This window comes from Callithrix jacchus, chromosome 7 (genome assembly GCF_049354715.1).
Source record: "Callithrix jacchus isolate 240 chromosome 7, calJac240_pri, whole genome shotgun sequence".
NCBI lineage: Eukaryota > Metazoa > Chordata > Mammalia > Primates > Cebidae > Callithrix > Callithrix jacchus.
The window spans coordinates 95,574,629-95,591,937 of NC_133508.1; the positions used below are offsets into that span (position 1 = coordinate 95,574,629).

Genomic DNA, 17,309 nt, shown 5'->3' on the forward strand with positions numbered 1-17,309 from the left:
TAGGAAGAGACGGGAAGGTTTGCATGAGGGAAGCTGAGCTCACAGGTCCAAGCAAATGGATCCTGCATCCAGCCAGAGGGGTCAAGGAAGACCAGATACTAAATGACAGGAGGTGCAGAGCCTGGGCTGTGAGGAGGAGAGTTGACCAGCAGGGAAGAGCACACTGCAGAAATGTGGAAGCAAATGCTCTGGCCACCAAACCACAGTTGCTAAGCAGGCACAGGCAGAATAACATTTTTGTTGTTTAATTAGAGATGTTTTCTTAAAGGTATCATACCAGCTGCACCATGTGTATGCATGGAAGACATCAATGTGTGTATTGTCATGCATACGCTGAGGTCTGTGTTTGTACAGGTCCTTACCAGGGCTTGACATATGACGCGATTGCATCTCAAGGATTTCCACTGTTACTCAGACAGCATTTAGACAGCGCTTACCATGTGCATGATGCGTTCAGGAGAGAATGGAATGAAGCAGAATCATGTCCCTTGTCCTTGAGGTTTTCATATTCTAAATGGGGCCAGAAATATGCAATGCAGAGAAACATTATAAGCAGCATAAATAAGGTGGGTAGGAATTCTTCTGCCTAGATTTGTGTTCAAGCCTGAACTTGGCCCTTGTACTAGCTGTGTGGCCTTGTGAATGTTACTTAACTTCTCTGAGTTCCTTTTCCCTCATCTATCAGATATAACACCAATATAACACCAAGACCTAGCACTAGGTTGCTTGAGAATTAAAGGAAGTAACATATCAAAGTCACCTAATAAAATATAAAGTACAAAGCAAATACAATGGATGTGGGCTTGCTCAGGCAGGCTCCTTGGAGGAGGAGGCAAGAGCTGACAAGGGTGATGGGCAAGGCTAACTATAGCCCAGGAGAGGATGCGACCATTCTGAACTCCATTTAGGGCAGTCCTCATCCTCACACCTCAGCGCTTTTCGAACACCAGGCTTCCTCTAATCACTGAATGTCAGGGCAGGAGAGGAGCTTAGAAACATGAATCTAACGCTGGGCGTGGTGGCTCATGCCTGTAATCCCAGCACTTTGGGAGGCCAAGGTGGGCAGATCACAAGGTCAGGAGTTTGAGACCAGCCTGACCAATATGGTGAAACCTGGTCTCTACTAAAAATACAAAAATTATCCAGGCGTTGTGGTGGGTGCCTGTAGTCCCAGCTACTTGGGAGGCTGAGGCAGGAGAATCACTTGAACTCGGGAGGTGGAGGTTGCAGTGAGCTGAGATCAAGCCACAGTATGAGACTGTGATTGAATCTAACCCATCATATTGCTAAGGCAGAAACACTCAGAAATGCTCATCAAAGCCTTTCCAGAAGTTTGCAGGAGTAGCTGACACAGTGTGAGACATCGTGCTGGTGCTTTTGCACACATTCTCGGCCTGGCTTATTGGCAGAGCTGTTGTTAACCAATATAGTATCTTTCTCAAATAAGAAAAGGCCCTTCCTCTGGACAGATGCAGTCTATCAGAGGCTCATATGACAAGCTTTAAGCAATGCTGTATGAATGGAAACTTCAGGCAGGCACAGCCCCTGAGCACACCACTGGGCCCCTGCCACAAGGTGGACTGCAGCCCTCCTCTCCTCTCAGACAAGCACCCTGCATGACCCTAGAGAGAAGCCCTGGGTTTGAGCCTGGCTAGGGCAGGAGTCAGCCAACATGTAGGCACTGATGATGTGGCAGGAAATAGGACATCGTCCTCACCCCAACAGGAATTCTCAGTTTATTTCAAGAAATGAAAACAACAACAAAACATGCAACTAATCATTGTAAAAAGTTCTGTGGGAAAAGGAAGCTACAGGTTCAGAGGAGGACCCAAAACCAAACCTCAAGGTCAGGAGCAGCTTCATGGAAAGATGGTGAAGCATTCAGGAGAGTGAGATGCAGGTATATCTGGCACACAGCAGTGGTGGGAATGCAAGGCTTTCACATTCTGATGTAGCCCCATCAAACCAATGCATTGAAATGGTCCCTAAATCAAAAATGGATCCATTAAAATAATAATAGATATCATTTATTGGGCACTTACCATGCATTTTAATTCAAGTACTTCTGTAACAACCTTAGGAGACAGGAACTGTTATTATCCACACTTTCCCACAAGGAAACTGGGGGGGCTCAATGCCTTACCTGCAGCACCCATGGTCAGTGGCAGAAATGGGGGCTGCTGTGAAGCTGTGCCCTTCATCACTGCCCAATGCCATCTTTGCTCAGGACTGTTTCTCTTGGCAGAATCCAGGAAGAGGGGCTGAAGCTGAAGCCAGATTTGGGGGTATATCAAACCTAGGGCAGTATGTTGGCCATGGAGAATATTCCTCTCAGATACCAAGCTTCAGGGAGCATGACTGCCCAGTGGTCCCCACAACTGCTTTCCAAAATCCAGCACAAACTGCATCCTGACTACCCCTGGCCACCCCCAGCCAATGGAGGAGCAGGGCAGGGATGCTGAGGAAGGGCCCTTCCTGGAGACTTGGGACTCCTCTCTTGGGCAACCATGGCTCCAGGACTCCCAGCCTTGTCAAAGTTTCCTTAGGATTGTCTAAAAACGCTTCCCTCAGCCCTCCCTCCCCTCCTTTGCTCCTTCACAGGGAGTCAGGCCTGCGTTGTGAACTTGTGGCTTTTCCAGCCTCCCCTGGCCTCTTCATTTTTTCCCACAAGCATTTCCTCCAACAGATTTCTTGCATGTTTAATCCTGTCTTGTTTCTGCTTTCTCAGAGGACCTGGACTAATACAGATGGGGTGGGTAGGTCTGTGTGGAAGCAATGTGGGGGCCCAGGGGTGGTCCCTGAAGACAAGGACTTGGAGCCTGGAAGGCAGATGAATGGGATACTCTGAGAGAATGCACTATTGGCTGTCACGGGAAGCCCTGACACTGTGCTCTTTCATCAGGTCTCAGAAAGGATGCTCTTTCATGAAAGGGATAATCCTCCTCCCCTGCCAAACACCCTCCTGTCTTCCCTCCACCTACCTTCACCTGGGTTTCATCTGGAGGTCATTCTTCCAGGAAGCCTTAACATTCAGCACTGGTGATGTTTTTCTTCCTTGTGCCACCACAGCCCCGTTGACCAGCACCTGTCACAGAACCAGTCTGTGACTGTAAGGGTAGCGGTGCTTGTGCATCTGAGCCCTCACTAGCTGGGGTGCTCCTTGGGGTGGGTCTCAGTCTGAGCCATTCATCACTGTATCCCAGTACCTGGCGTAGCAGTGCCTGGAATGCAGGTGTTGTTGAGTGAATGAATATATGAATACCTGAGTGAGTGGCCTCAGCAGGTCCGCAGCTTGCCTTGTTTGATGCAGATACAAATTTGCTGACCCTTAGTTTCCTTATCTGCGAAAAGCAGTGATAATGCCGAACTCTCCAAGTTGTGAGGATAATGCCCAACTCTTCGCCTGAAACATGTAACAAAGTGGCTGCCACTGTAACAAGACCTCACACACCTCAGGCCGTCTGGCCTGGCCCCCAGCTGCCCCACTGTAGCCCTATTGCCCATATGTAGCAGCACTCAAACAAAAGCGGAAGCTCTGCTTTTTCGATTATATTGAAAAAATAGTTACTTAGGTTTTGCGGTCTGTACTACCTGCCATCTCACTCCCCAGTCCCTGGTTTCTCTTCTCCTGATTATTAAAAACATAATAAACACATATTGCTCCCTTGCTACTGTCATAGCCACTGGGGATTCAGAAATAAGGAGATGAGAGTCTTCTTTCTTAGAGCTCATGGTCCAGTGAGGGTTGGGGAGAGAAAGAGAACAGAAACAAACATAAAAATAAATATTCGCTACTTGGTGTAGTAAAAGCCGCAGTAGACTAAGACTCAACTGATGGCATGTGACAACATATATCCAAAATTTCCCAAAACATAGCCAATTTCAAATTATTTTATCATTTTTCACTAGAGACAATTTGTTGGGTATGACTTAATATGTTTAAATTTTTTATTATGAAATATTTCAGGCATATAAAAAGCACAGGCATAATGAACAACTGTGTACCAAGCACGCAGCTTAAAATACAAAACCCCTTTGCATTCTTCTTTTTCTCCTCTGTGGTAACCTCTCTCCTGAATTTGGGTTTAGCTTTCCTGTGTGTGTGTGTGTGTGTGTGTGTGTGTGTGTGTGTGTGTGTGTGTTTTGTTCTTTGAGATGGAGTCTCACTCTATTGCCAGGCAGTGGCATGATCTCGGCTCACTGCAACCTCTGCCTCCCAGGTTTAAGCAATTCTCCTGCCTCCTGAGTAGCTATTACTACAGGCATGCACACCACACCCAGCTAATTTTTGTATTTTTAGTAGAGATGGGGTTTCACCATGTTGGCCAGGATGATCTCGATCTCTTGACCTCATGATCCACCCACTTTGGCCTCCCAAAGTGCTAGGACTACAGGCCTGAGCCACTGCCCCAGGCACTTAGTGTGTTTTTATGCTTTATGTATTCATCTACAAATTACATATGACATCCTTTGACAAGTTTTAAAACTTTATATAAATGTTACATACTGTATGTATGTATCACTCTGCAACACTTTTGTTTTGTTCAACATTGTTTTTCAGATGTATCCATGTTGATGCCTCTATCTCCGATTCACTCATTTTCACTGCTCTATAGTATTCTGTTGCATGATGATATCATAGAATTGATCTGTTTTCCAGGTGATAGACATGTGGGCTGGAGAAACAGAATCACTGTGTCTTTCCATTAGCGATCTTCAGGAAGTAGACACCAAGATGGGATTAGCTGTGCATGAGATGTATTGGAGAAGTTCTTGTACATGACAAAGGAGGTGATCAGGATGAGACAGGAAGAGCCTTCAGACCATGATGTGGGTCTGACATATGAGAAAGGAAAGTGGGAAGGAAGGAGAAGGAAGAAGGAAGAGCTGTGACTACAGTGCAGTTCTAAGAACGTTTTGGCCAGGCCAACAGGGAGTCCTCATGCAATAGTCATCCATGACACCATCTCATGTGCAGAAGGAATGCCCCAGCTTTAGTGCCCCCGACATACCCAGTTACTGTGGATATGAAGGTGTGGCAACTGGAGCATTTGTCAGTTATGCACGCCACAGAGGGTTCTCTTGAGGAGTGATCTGAGTGATGCCCCTCCATGGCCATTACACTGCGTATGAGCAGAGAGGAAGCAGACACATTCTTCCTGGTGGACCTTCTTTCATTCATGCATCCTCTATCTTATGGAAAAAAAGGTGAGATATTAGAGAAGGTCATCACAGGACAGTATCATTAAAGCTGGGTCCTAGGGGACCGTCTCAGGCATCATTGCTGGCCGGCAATTACAGCAAGCGTTATGTGATTCATTTATTCTTTGTATTTATGTGGAGCTCTGCTTCCAGGGATCTGCCATCAATGATCCAAGAGGCTCCTTGTTAAGGCTTTGGAATCACACAGACATGCATTTTATTCATCTCAGCTACCTGGGCATTGCATAACATTGTGTAAGTCTTTTCACCGATGTGGGTCTCACTTTTGTTATCTGATAAATGAGGATAGCCAGACCTATCTCAGGGTGATATTATAGGGATTAAAAACATGATATAAGCATAGAGTCTGGCACTCACAGTTAGGTGCTTTTAAAAAGAAAACATTAGTTCCTTCCCCATCCCACTGTGACATTATTAGGGGAAAAGAAATCTACTCTTAGATGTAGTAATTTTTCTTAAACTGAGAAATGTTTAAAAACTTAGGGCCTTAGTTCTGTAAATTCCAGCTATCTATAGCAATTGGGGTGAATCAGAATGATCTCCACGAACCTTCTAATTCACACCCATCACTCTGTCTAAAGCAGCAATTTGTGATTAATCTCACTCTAGGGCTAAATCAGTCCCAAGCGCTTCCAAGGCACTTGATAAAGAAGCTCTCTGATTTATAGCAAACACCATTATTGAGCGGTGGCAGGGAGAAGCCATTGGGGATTTGTCTTGCTGGAAACTGTCTGTTGGAGCCGTTTCTTCTATTTTCCTGGGTAAGAGCTCAATTTATTTCAAAATAGAGGAATGGAGTTCCTTGGTAGGGTAGGAGGAAGAGAGGACTTAGATAATTTTTAAAAATAAATAATAATACTAATATTTGAAATTCGTGAAACACTTTCAGCTTACACAGACATCAGGATTTGAAAGAAGGCTAGGCATATAGGGGTCTTCAATAAACGTTTGTAGATGTGTACAATCATCTCATTTAATCTTCACAGCAGCCCTAGGAAGTACACTGAAGCCATTCTTCCCATTTGACAAAGAGGGAATGTGAGGTTGGCAGCTAAGAAATAGCAAAGCTGGGACTTGCGTTTTATTTATTTATTATTTATTAATTTTTATTTCTATTTTATTTATTTTTGAGACGGAGTCTCACTGTCACTCAGGTTGGAGTACAATGGCATAATCTCACCTCACTGCAACCTCTGCCTCCCAGGTTCAAGCAATTCTTGTGCCTCAGCCTCCCAAGTAGGTGGGAATATGGGTGTGCAGCACCATACCCAGCTAATTTTTTCATCTTTAGTAGAGACGGGGTTTCGCCATGCTACCCAGGCTGGTCTTGAACTCCTGACCTCAAGTGATCCTCCCACCTCAGCCTCCCAAAGTGCTGAAATTATAGGCATGAGCCACCCTGCCTGGACAGAGTTGGGACTTTCATGCAGATCCAGGCCTGACCCTTACCTTTCACCTTGCCATCACCCTCAATGGTCCAGGAGCAGCACTATCAAACCCATTCCTGGACCACAGATGTCTGAAGCACTGTCTCATCACCAAACTGGAAACCTGGTTAGCCAAGACTGCAGTTTCTTTTTTTGCCTATTCTTTGGGCCCATGTGGTTCTATTACAGAACACATTTATAACACGTTAGCATCTTGCACATGGTCCATCTTTCTGACTCCTGTCTACTTAGAGCCTGGTTCTCCTCCCAGTGACCTTCATGGATGGCTGTCTTTTCTTTGCTTCAGCATCTCCTATGACTGACAGCTCCCTACTCAGTTGCCCAGTGTCAAGAGCCCTTCTTACTTGATTGAGCCAACCTATCACCCCTGGAATGAAATTCCTTGGACTGTAGACTTGGATCCAGGCAGAATCGTAGTAGCACAAGCTTATTAGGCCTTCCCACTTACAAGCCAGGTGACAGAGGAAAAATGATTTAATTTTTTATGCCCTGGTTTTCTCAATTATAAAATGGAACCAATACTATTTTATCAGTAGGAATACTTTTAGGAACAAGTAACAAAACACCCAATTAATAGTGGCATAAATAATAAAGACATTTACTATCTCACTTCACAAAAAGTTTTGAGGCAGGCAATGCCAGCACTGCCCCAGCACCCAGTGACACTGGGATTCTGGGTTGGTATCCCTGGGATTCCCTGGGTCATCATATCTTGAAACAGAACTTGCAAGGCAGGGATAAAAGACATAGGTAAAAACAAATAAGCAAACAAACAATTAAAACAGAATCTTCTGTGGCCTCTTTCTTCTCAGGGAGGAAAATTTTTGCCATTCTTGGAGTACTTGACATTGCTTTCTTTCTTATTCATCATATCTAGCTACACACCTGTTCTTAGACCTGGCCTTGGCTTAGGTGAATAGCATTAGATAATTGACTGAGATATTTGCAGGCAGGGCATACCGTCACCTAAACAAAATGAAAAGCAAGAGGAACAGTGGCTGTTGGCTGGTGAGACTGGATCTGTGTCCCCATCCAAATCTCATGTTGAATTGTATGGAATCGTCAATCCTTTTTTTGGAGGTGGGGCCAGTGGGAGGTGATTGTATCATGGGGCGGGTTCTGATGAGTAGTTTAGCGCTATCCCCTCAGTGCTGTTCTTGTGATAGTGAGTGAGTTATCACTAGATCTGGTTCTTTTAAAAGTGTGTAGCACCTCCCCACCCCTCCTGCTCCCACCACATGAGATGCCTTGCTCCTCTTTGCACTTCTGCCATAATTATAAGTTCCCTGAGGCCTTCCCAGAAGCTGATGCCACCATGCTTCCTGTACAGCCTGCAGAACTGTGAGCCAATTAAATCTATTTTCTTTAGAAATTAGTCTCAGGTATTTCTTTATAGCAATGGAAGAACAGACTAATGTAGCTGGGCAACAACAGCATTATGTCAGGTGCAAAATTGGATAATATATGAAAAGTATTTAGTAGCATCCCCAACACCTTCTGCTTCATAAATGCTAACTATTACTATTGCCTACTATTATCATAAACATTCATAAAAAGTAACCAGGGTCCCTCTGATCTTCTCTTCTCCCATCTAGGACTTCTGTTCACCTTCAATTATGCCGTACCTTGCTAGTCATGTTAAGAGAGGAAGTAGTCCCAGGGGAATAAAATAAATCAAATGACATTTCCCCACACCGCACTGTATTGTCATGCTTTACAATCCAACCAACCAGCCAGAGCTCCCAACACTTAATGCCTCCAAATGGCATTTCATCTGAGACCCAAGAGCTTGCAGGGTCAAGGTAAGTCTTACCTGGGAGGCCTGAGTCAACTCACTCACACTCTCTGAGCTTGATTTCCTCATTCATAAATCAAGTGGGACAATTTTATCTGCCTCACAGAATTGTTGCAGGAGTCAAGCGAGCTACTGCATGTCAAGTGCTTTCAGAGCTTGGTTTGTAAGAGGTCTCAATAATGAGTGGTGGCCATTATTATTGCTCTTGTTACTGCTCTTATTGTTAGGGACTTGATCTTACCAAGCCCTAAAGACCTCATTGCCAGAACAGTCTGACCTGAGGGCACTCTGCAGAGAAAGTCTGAGCACCGCCAAGCATGCCTCCCAAGACTGGTGTGTCTGCCCAGCCTGCGTTTCCTTCACATTTCAACTCCGACAGATTTCTGTGTTCTGGATGAAGCTGTTGAGTGTTAACTCTGCAATCTGTTCTGGCTGTTCAATAAACGTCTGCTCCCAAACGAGCTGTCACATACATGTAAATATCACTTCATGTCTGGATTTTGATTTCCCAGTCAAACTTCTACTTCAAGGAGGCTATTAGGGTCATTCCAGATACAGAGACTAGGAATCACCCATAAAGCATCAAGCATTCTTGGGGACTGTGGATAAAAAAGATGAGGATGCCAGAGCTCCTGCTCTCTAGGAGCTCCCAGGCCAATAGCCAGCTTGCAGCATGATGGGGTAAGTGCAGTAACAGAGATCTTTCCGTTGCCACAACATACAGGTAAGGATAAACTGAGCTTTCAAGAGGCGTAGTGACTTGCTGGATCCCACAGCTGGTAGGGAAGGCAGGATGTGAACTCAGATCTTCTGACCTTGAATCCTCAGTGCTTTCCTAAACTATAGGTTGGTGCAAAAGTAATTGCCTTTTTTTTTTTTTTTTGCCATTTAAAAGTAATGGCAAAAAATGCAATTACTTAACCTAATGGTTCTCCTGAGAGGAGGAGTTAGTTCTTCGTAATGCACTCAGAAGTCAAAGCTTGTGGCCCATGTGACTTTGGGTAGCTATTAGGGTCCAAAAAGTGCCCTAACCCCTGCATTGTCAAGGGTCAACTGGGTCAACTAGGCTGCTGGGCCTTTTTCATGAATACCTTTTAGTTAGCTGAATGGCTCATGGCAAAGGGAGCTGGTATTTAGAGAGGAGATCATGGAAAGTTTCAGGGACTATGGAGGAGAAATGCTCTAGGCACTTGAACAAAGCAGGGGTCCCAAATAAATGTTTCCCACATTGTCCTGCCAATTGCTCCCATTTCTTTTGTGTGAGGGGAGGTGTATTAAAGACAGTGAAAGCCTCTGAGTGTCATAGACCTAGCTAAATTCCTGGGCTACTGTGTGACCTCTATAGAGTTACACAGTCCTGTGAACCCCCATTTTCTTTTCTGTAAATTAGGAGAATAAAACATGCCTCACAGGGTCGCTGTGAAGATTCCTATTTTCCCAGCACATCATCTGGCGAATCGATTGGTGATTCCAGGAAAAGGCTGGCCTTATTTCTCCAGACTTAAACATCAGAATGTAGAAATTGATGGAAATCAGGAACACTCTCCAGACAAGGGCCATATGGATTAACAGAATTAGGTTAATTATTATTATTATTGAGACTGAGTCTTGATCTGTTGCCCAGGCTGGAGTGCAGTGACACGATCTCATCTCACTGTAACATCTGCCTCCCGGGTTCAAGCGATTCTCCTGCCTCAGCCTCCCCAGTAACTGGGATTACAGGTGCCTGCCACCCAGCTCTGTAATAAAATTTTGTATTTTTAGTAGAGACAGGGTTTCACCATGTTGCCCAGACTGGTCTTGAACTCCTGACCTCAAGTGATCTGCCCACCTCGGCCTCTGAAAGTGCTGGGATTACAGACGTGAGCCACTGCACCTGGCCGAAATAGGTTAAACACACACACACACACACACACACACACACACACACACCCCAGACTAAAACAAAATATGCCACAAATAAAAGTTTCCTTTCTTCTCACACTGAACTAGGAAGAGATCATCTCCAATTCTGAGTTGTAACAGATCAGAACCAACTGTTTGGAAATGACCTCTCTTAATTAATAATCTTCTAGCCCAGATGAAGACATGTTAGAGTATGTTAATAAGAATCAGAACAGTGTGGCATTTGGGATGTTCAGCAGAGCATATACACATTACTGTATTTAAACCCATAATAATTCTGGGAATTGAGTAGGGCAAATATTACTATCCCATTTTCCCAAATAAAAAAATGAGACTAGTGATGTTGCCCTTGATTCTTTCAAGGCTCCAGTAACATCAGAAAGGAATAATTTGGAAAAAACTAAACTCAACATTTCTGTGCAAAAGCAATAGTTACTTACAGAAATACAACCTTAAATATAGAAGAACAGAATTCTTAAGTAAACCATCCACCATTTCTAACCTACAAAAGTATGATTAAACTTTAATATACTGGTCAAAATTAATACATGTTAACTTTAATATTCTGAAGGAAGAAAAAAAAACAAATCTTATTTTAGACCAGTGCTGCCCAGGATAAGGTCCCAGGCCCCTTGTGGTCTACTAAGATGGTACTGAGAGCCTGCCAGCTATGCTTAATATTTCAAAGAGCTTAACTAAAAATTTTATATTTTCTCTCATATAATTAAGCTGCTCAAACTAATTAAAACAACAATTTTTTTTTCTTTTGGCTGAAACTTTGGTAACACCAGAGATCACAGGATGATCAGAGGCCCTGCTTGGTTTTTTGATGATATCAGAGACATCCTGGAAACAGAGCTGCGCTGTGACTTATGCCCCACACCCCACAGTCTCCTAAACAGCCAGTGCAGTGAGAACACCTGGGCATGAGTCTAGACACACCAACTCTTCAGGATAGAACTTAAACCCCTTGCAGGCAGAGCCAGGTAATGTAAAAGGAGGCCTGGATGATTCAGAAGCTGGGAGCCACTAGCCTAAGTTGTCTGATGGAGGTTAGGGGCAAAGTGTAGATGGGTAGAACACTGATAGAGTTTTCTTTCCCGTAATGAAGTGGGAGATTTATCTCATCTCACTACAGATTAAAGAATTCTCTAGGCTCTCATCAAAACATGTTATGAGGTGATCAACAAGAATTTTATCCTTCACATGTATACATATGCTTAAAATGGATATTTTTACCATCTGTCATAGACTATTAAAATGGGTGCTTATAAGGGAAAAGAGGTGTTGGCCCTGCTGTTCACCAGTGAAGGGTGAAGGGAATGCACATTTTTCATCCTCACTTTCTATATGAGATTTGTTCACGAAAGTGGCAGTACATGGAGGAGGACGGACTTTGGAGTCAGAAAATGAGAGAGGGTTTGAACCAGTTCTGCCATTGAAAGGTGAGTAGTGCTGGGCACACATTAACATATTTTTGAGCTTCAGTTTCCAGGTAAATGGAGGTAACAGCGCCGTCTCCAAATGCAGTATTGCAGAAAGAACTCTGGATTACAAATCAGTGGATTCTTCAGTTCCAATCCCAGTTCAGCCATTTACCTGAATACACACTTGGATCACTTGCCTAATTCCTCCAAGTTTTGGTTTCCTCCCCTATGAGTAAATAATGCCATTTGTCCTTCCAATCTCATAGATTGGTTTTGAGGATGTAATTCAGTACAAAACAAGACAAAACAAACAAAAAAACTTTTAAATGGTAAAGCAAATAGGCTAATGAAAATTTGCTATCATACCAATATAAAATTTGTACTACATTTTTTCTCAGGTTAAATATCATTTTAGATAAAATTTATCAAGGAATCATCTTGTTTCTTTGCCTGCTGAAAGGATAAACATAAGGTTTTAATTCCAGTTCTGTCACTTACTTCATAAGCCCTGTGGTTGCATCTCTCCCACCATGGAGTAGCCATTCTGTTTGGGTGGTGTTGAGTCGTACCCATCCTCAGCTCCAGGGTTGGATCTGGATAGGTCCAAGCCAATCAAAATAATGCCATCCCCTGCCATGGTGATTGCTTCAGGGGTGCAGTTAGTGTAAAAGGCTTTGTTTCAATAGTTGGGGTGTGAGTCAGTCACTCATCCAGCTGGATGTGAAAACATGCAATCCTGGGAGCACCAGCAGCCATCTTGACATCAACAGGGAACATCTGCGAAAGACTGAAAAGAAAAAGAGCCCTTGCTCTGATGACATCATGATCCCCCGGATTAAACTGTGCCTGAAGCAGAATATTTCTGGGCTTTTCTGTTAGTTTGAGGGAACACATTTTCTTGGTTGGGTTTGTGTTGGTTTCTCTGTTCTTCCAAGTAAAAAAAATCTTAAGAACCATACCATGTAACCTTGAGCAACTTCCATTACCCCTCTAACCTTCAGCTTCCTGATCTACAACAGGGCATAGTTGAATAGAATATCTACCATAAACAGGGTTGCTGTGGGGTTCAACAGTGCTTGCAAAATGCTTAGCACCATGCATGGTTGATAGGTTTGGCTCTTTGTGTCCCCACCCAGATCTCATCTCAAATTGTAATCCCCATGTGCCAAGAAAGGTGATTAGATCAGGGGGACAGTTTCCTCCATGCTGTTCTTATGATAGTGAGTTCTCACCAGACCTGATGGTTTAGGGGGGTGGTTTCCCCTGCTCTTGCTTGATCTCTCTCACGTGCCACCAACTGAGATGTGCCTCTTCCCCTGCCACCATGACTGTGAGATTCATGAGGCCTCCCCAGCCATGTGGAACTGTGAGTCAATTAAACCCCTTTTTCTTTGTAAATCACCCAGTCTCGAGTATGTCTTTATAGCAGTATGAAAATGGCTAATAGTACAAACTATGCATTCAGTATATGGTAACAATTATTATTTCATTTGCAGCTCTAAACTTTGTGTTAAATGCTATATCATTTCACTTGGTCAACCAAGTCAACCTAGGAGAATTTTTTTTGCCCCCACTTTAAAATTAAGAAATGAAGATTAGAGAGTTTATGTGACTTGTCCAGGGTTCTACAACTACAGAAGCAGAGATTTGAGTATGATTGTTTCTCCTTTTTTTCAGTCCTTTGACCAGATGATTGTTGTACAGTGTCAATAAAATATTAATTAATGCCTATAATGTGCCAAGAATTATAAATATAGCAGTAAATATATGCACTGTCCTTTAGTTTTAGGGGATAGTCTCACACTATCAGAATTATAAAAAAATCAGGTTGAGTTTGTGTCTTGGATTTATTAGCATCATGCTCCTAACAACTAAATTAACCAGCCTATCATCTAAATCCTATAGGCACATGAAAAGTATTGACAGGAACAAAGTAGTTCTGCAATTAAGTGCAGAACATAGAGATTATTTCCATGTAAAATTAAATATATATATACATCTTGTATTTCAACTGCTATTTAATTTCTTCTAATACACTGAGCTGAACTGTAACATTTATTTCTTTTGCATTTGATTCCACTGGTTGAAAAAAGTCTTTATCTTATACTATAAAGATATTATCTCTGCTCCTTCTGACATGGTGTCAACTTGTATACGTTTCTAGGAAGTCTGAACAACACAATTAGAAGTGACGACAGTATAGAAGAAAAAACAGAGGTCTCTGCTACACTATTTTCTTAGGAAATCTGCAGGAAAATCTAATGCTGTGTTTTACTGTTTACCTTTAGGTGACATTCTCCAAGTGTCTTTATATGTTATGGAGTGCCTTTTACAATACTCCAATCACAAGGAGTGTAAAAAATGATTATATTGAGAATAGTTAATGTGAACCTCTTTATGACCAATGTTGTCTTGTGTGCAGATCAGGAAATTCCTTACGAGTAATGTATAGTAAGCCCTGAGAAACACAAACAGCCTCTGAACTTGTCTTCTTAACAACTAGAGTTTGTCTACGAAGATTTATTAGTGACAGGACACATCCCAGATGAGATTTCACAGGCTTTCACAGGCAGTGGGAGAGGTTCTACCCTCCTACACTGCCTCATCTTAAGCTTTTCATGTCAATTTTGAGAGAAGGGTCTGAGAGAACCTATAAAATCAACCTGCAGGAAACACAAGTGGTCCCTGATTTCATAATTATGAGATTTTTACTTGTATTGAAGCCATATGTGGGGAAGCTAATGAACAACTGAGAATAGTTTGTTCCTTGTTTTGATAGCTTACCCTTAGATATCTGAGCATAGTGAAAAAGGGACAGATTTGTAGTCAGATAGATCTAGCTTTGTTCTATCAAAGTGAGAGACATTGGGTATATTATTTAACTTCTCCAAGCCTATTTGTCATTGTAAAATAATAATAATAAAACCTAGCAGGGTTATGGAAAAAAATAAAGGGCCCAGCTCACAGTAGATTCACAATAGAAAGTAGTCCCTTTCCTCTGTAATTCTCTAAGAAAATATTTATTTAATATAATGTGTTTAAAGAAAAATGTCCTTCTTAGAAATATAACCTAAGCATCACTAGACTTCACTAGTTTTGGAATACACATATTAAATAAGTCATATTTCCACATTTATATAATGCAGCACTGGGCACCACTGGGGGTGTGTCTTGTGCTTCTTCTCTTGTCATTTCCCTCCAGTCCCCTTGTTGATATCTGCAGCTCAAGAAGGTCAACTTGGGGGCAGTGCCTTGCCTCTGGCTCTTTTGATGGCACCGTCATAGAAACAGAGTGGTTATCTTCTCTGGGAACCCCAGAGATTCCCAAATGGTAATCCCATCAAGCAATCAAATGACACAATCTTCTGTTAAGACTTCAGTGCACCAGGAACACAGTGTCTCCATGGAAATGCCCTCTCCCCAAATTCTGTTTCTTGCTTTGCCATCTGAACCACAAACTCTACTTCTTGTGTCTCTCTAGGAAAATAGCTTCCGCCTGTAGCATTTCTCCAGTCATCCACAGGTGAAGACAAGGAAATTCTCTATCCTGAGGTCCCTTTTTCCACATAATCCCACCCCGATGCTAACAATTTCCTGCAAACAGATACCTTCAGACTATTTCCCACTTCATCATAACCACTCAGACTTGGAAATCCAGTTTAGGCTCAGTTGAAACCTTCTCTACAATAAAAACTACTTGTGTGTTCTCATTTCTCATCCACTAGGGGTCTGCCTTCTAAATCAAAAGTAGAAGACCGAGTAAAATGTGTGATATAAATTTATTCTGTGACATTTTCCTCATTGAAGATATTTTAACATAGATTAAAATACATCAATATTTCATGAAAAATAAATTCTAGAAAAATTTAGATAATATCTGTAATGTACATGATTTGACCCTGAATATCCTTTTTGTTCATTTCAAACATCATTTTTTTAAAAGTAACATAAAATGATAAGGACTGCAACATTCTTCATATACCTTGTGTCTCATAAATTTTAATTCAACTGCCAGTTCTTTTCTCAACTAGGTATGCTAATGGTATTTGTTCCTGTTTTTGAACAGAAAGAGTATCCATTTTCTGTTTCTTCGAGATATTTAGGTCTTCTTTCTCTGATTCTTCGAGAAAATGCTTCATGCTGAGTTTGAATAGCAAACGAGGGTCTGGTTTAGACAGTGGTGGGCAATTACACATCTCTCTAATTTTGAGAGCCTATAAAGAATAAAATTTAAAAATACTATATACAATCAATGTATTCAGATTGTTTCAGTAATCCCTAATATGTTTCACATACAACAAAGAATGCATTCTATATTTTTTGAATAAAAGGTGTCTTGATTATAACACATAAAAGGGAACCACTAATTCACAGTGAACAGTTGTTTTCATGATTTGGTCAAATAATATTAGAAAAACAACAATGACAACGACAATAGTATTAATATCTTTAACAACTGCCCAAATGCTTTTTTGAGAGTAAACAAATCTTAGAGATACCTCTGTGGTTTCAGTTAAACTCTAGCAGACCTGAAAACAATCATTCAGATTTAAAAAGATTCTATGAGAGACTTTTTCAAGAAAAGGAAAATCGCAGAAATAGATGACTGAATATACTAAAAAAAGATATACATAACTGATACAGTCTTGGGTAGGTAGAATTGATGCTAATAACTTAGTGATATGGTTGGCTATGACCCCACCCAAATCTCCTCTTGAATTGTAATCCCCATAATTCCCACATGTCATGGTAGGGACCTGATGGGAGGTAACTGAATCATGAGTGTAGATCCTTCCCATGCTGTTCTCATGATAGTGATTAAGTCTCACGACATCTGATGGTTTTATAAAGGGCAGTTCTCCTGAACACACTCCTTTGCCTGTCCCCATGTAAGACTTGACTTTGCACCTCTTTCACCTTCCACCATGATTGTGAGGCCCATCCCCCAGCCATGTGGAAACTGTGAGTCAATTAAACCTCTTTCCTTTATAAATTACCCAGTCTCAGGTATGTCTTCTGTTTTTATTGGCAGCATAAGAATGGACTAACATACCTAGAAAAGTAAACAAATCAAAATCATGACAATTTTTAACTTTAGGAAAAATAAAACACTACAAAGGAAGGGAAAGTAATCACAGTGTATTATGGGGCTCAGCTATGACTAGGGCTTACGGTTTAAAATATCAAATCTTGATGAAACCAAAAGTACAATTTAATCATACTAAGAAGGGGAGAGCTGCATGTGTGTGTGCATGCACAGGGTGTGACACTGGGAAGAGAGGGCTTACGTCTCATCCTGCACAGTGGAAAATGAGTAAGGCCCAAAAGTGAAGTTAGGTCATAGCAACATAAGCATGTTATTTAGACACAGTGGGAAATACCAAAAGAATCATCCAATAGAATTGGAAAGTTACTCCTGAAACTGATGGCAGTAACCAGTCTTAGAACTATTTAACTCTTTAAAGTGGGTATGTGGGTAATTTTAAGACATAAAGACCAAAATAATGTTTA

General features: G+C 41.9%; 1 protein-coding gene across 10 annotated transcripts in view; it reads right to left on the reverse strand.

Moving 5' to 3' along the window:
• Positions 1-227: 227 nt before the first annotated feature.
• The window catches only part of OMA1 (OMA1 zinc metallopeptidase), an 82,181-nt gene continuing 65,099 nt past the window's right edge, over positions 228-17,309 (reverse strand). For 6 of the 10 annotated variants that reach the window (XM_035251624.3, XM_009001336.5, XM_078333020.1 and 3 more), the window contains one exon: positions 15,559-16,012. In XM_035251624.3, the coding sequence (XP_035107515.1) occupies positions 15,803-16,012 (210 nt within the window). In that variant the 3' untranslated portion in view covers positions 15,559-15,802. Of the gene's footprint in view, positions 511-1,715; positions 3,404-5,012; positions 5,194-12,296; positions 12,586-15,558; positions 16,013-17,309 lie in introns of those variants that run through there. The other 4 variants (XR_013520502.1, XR_008472947.2, XR_013520500.1 and 1 more) reach the window with 3 other exon arrangements.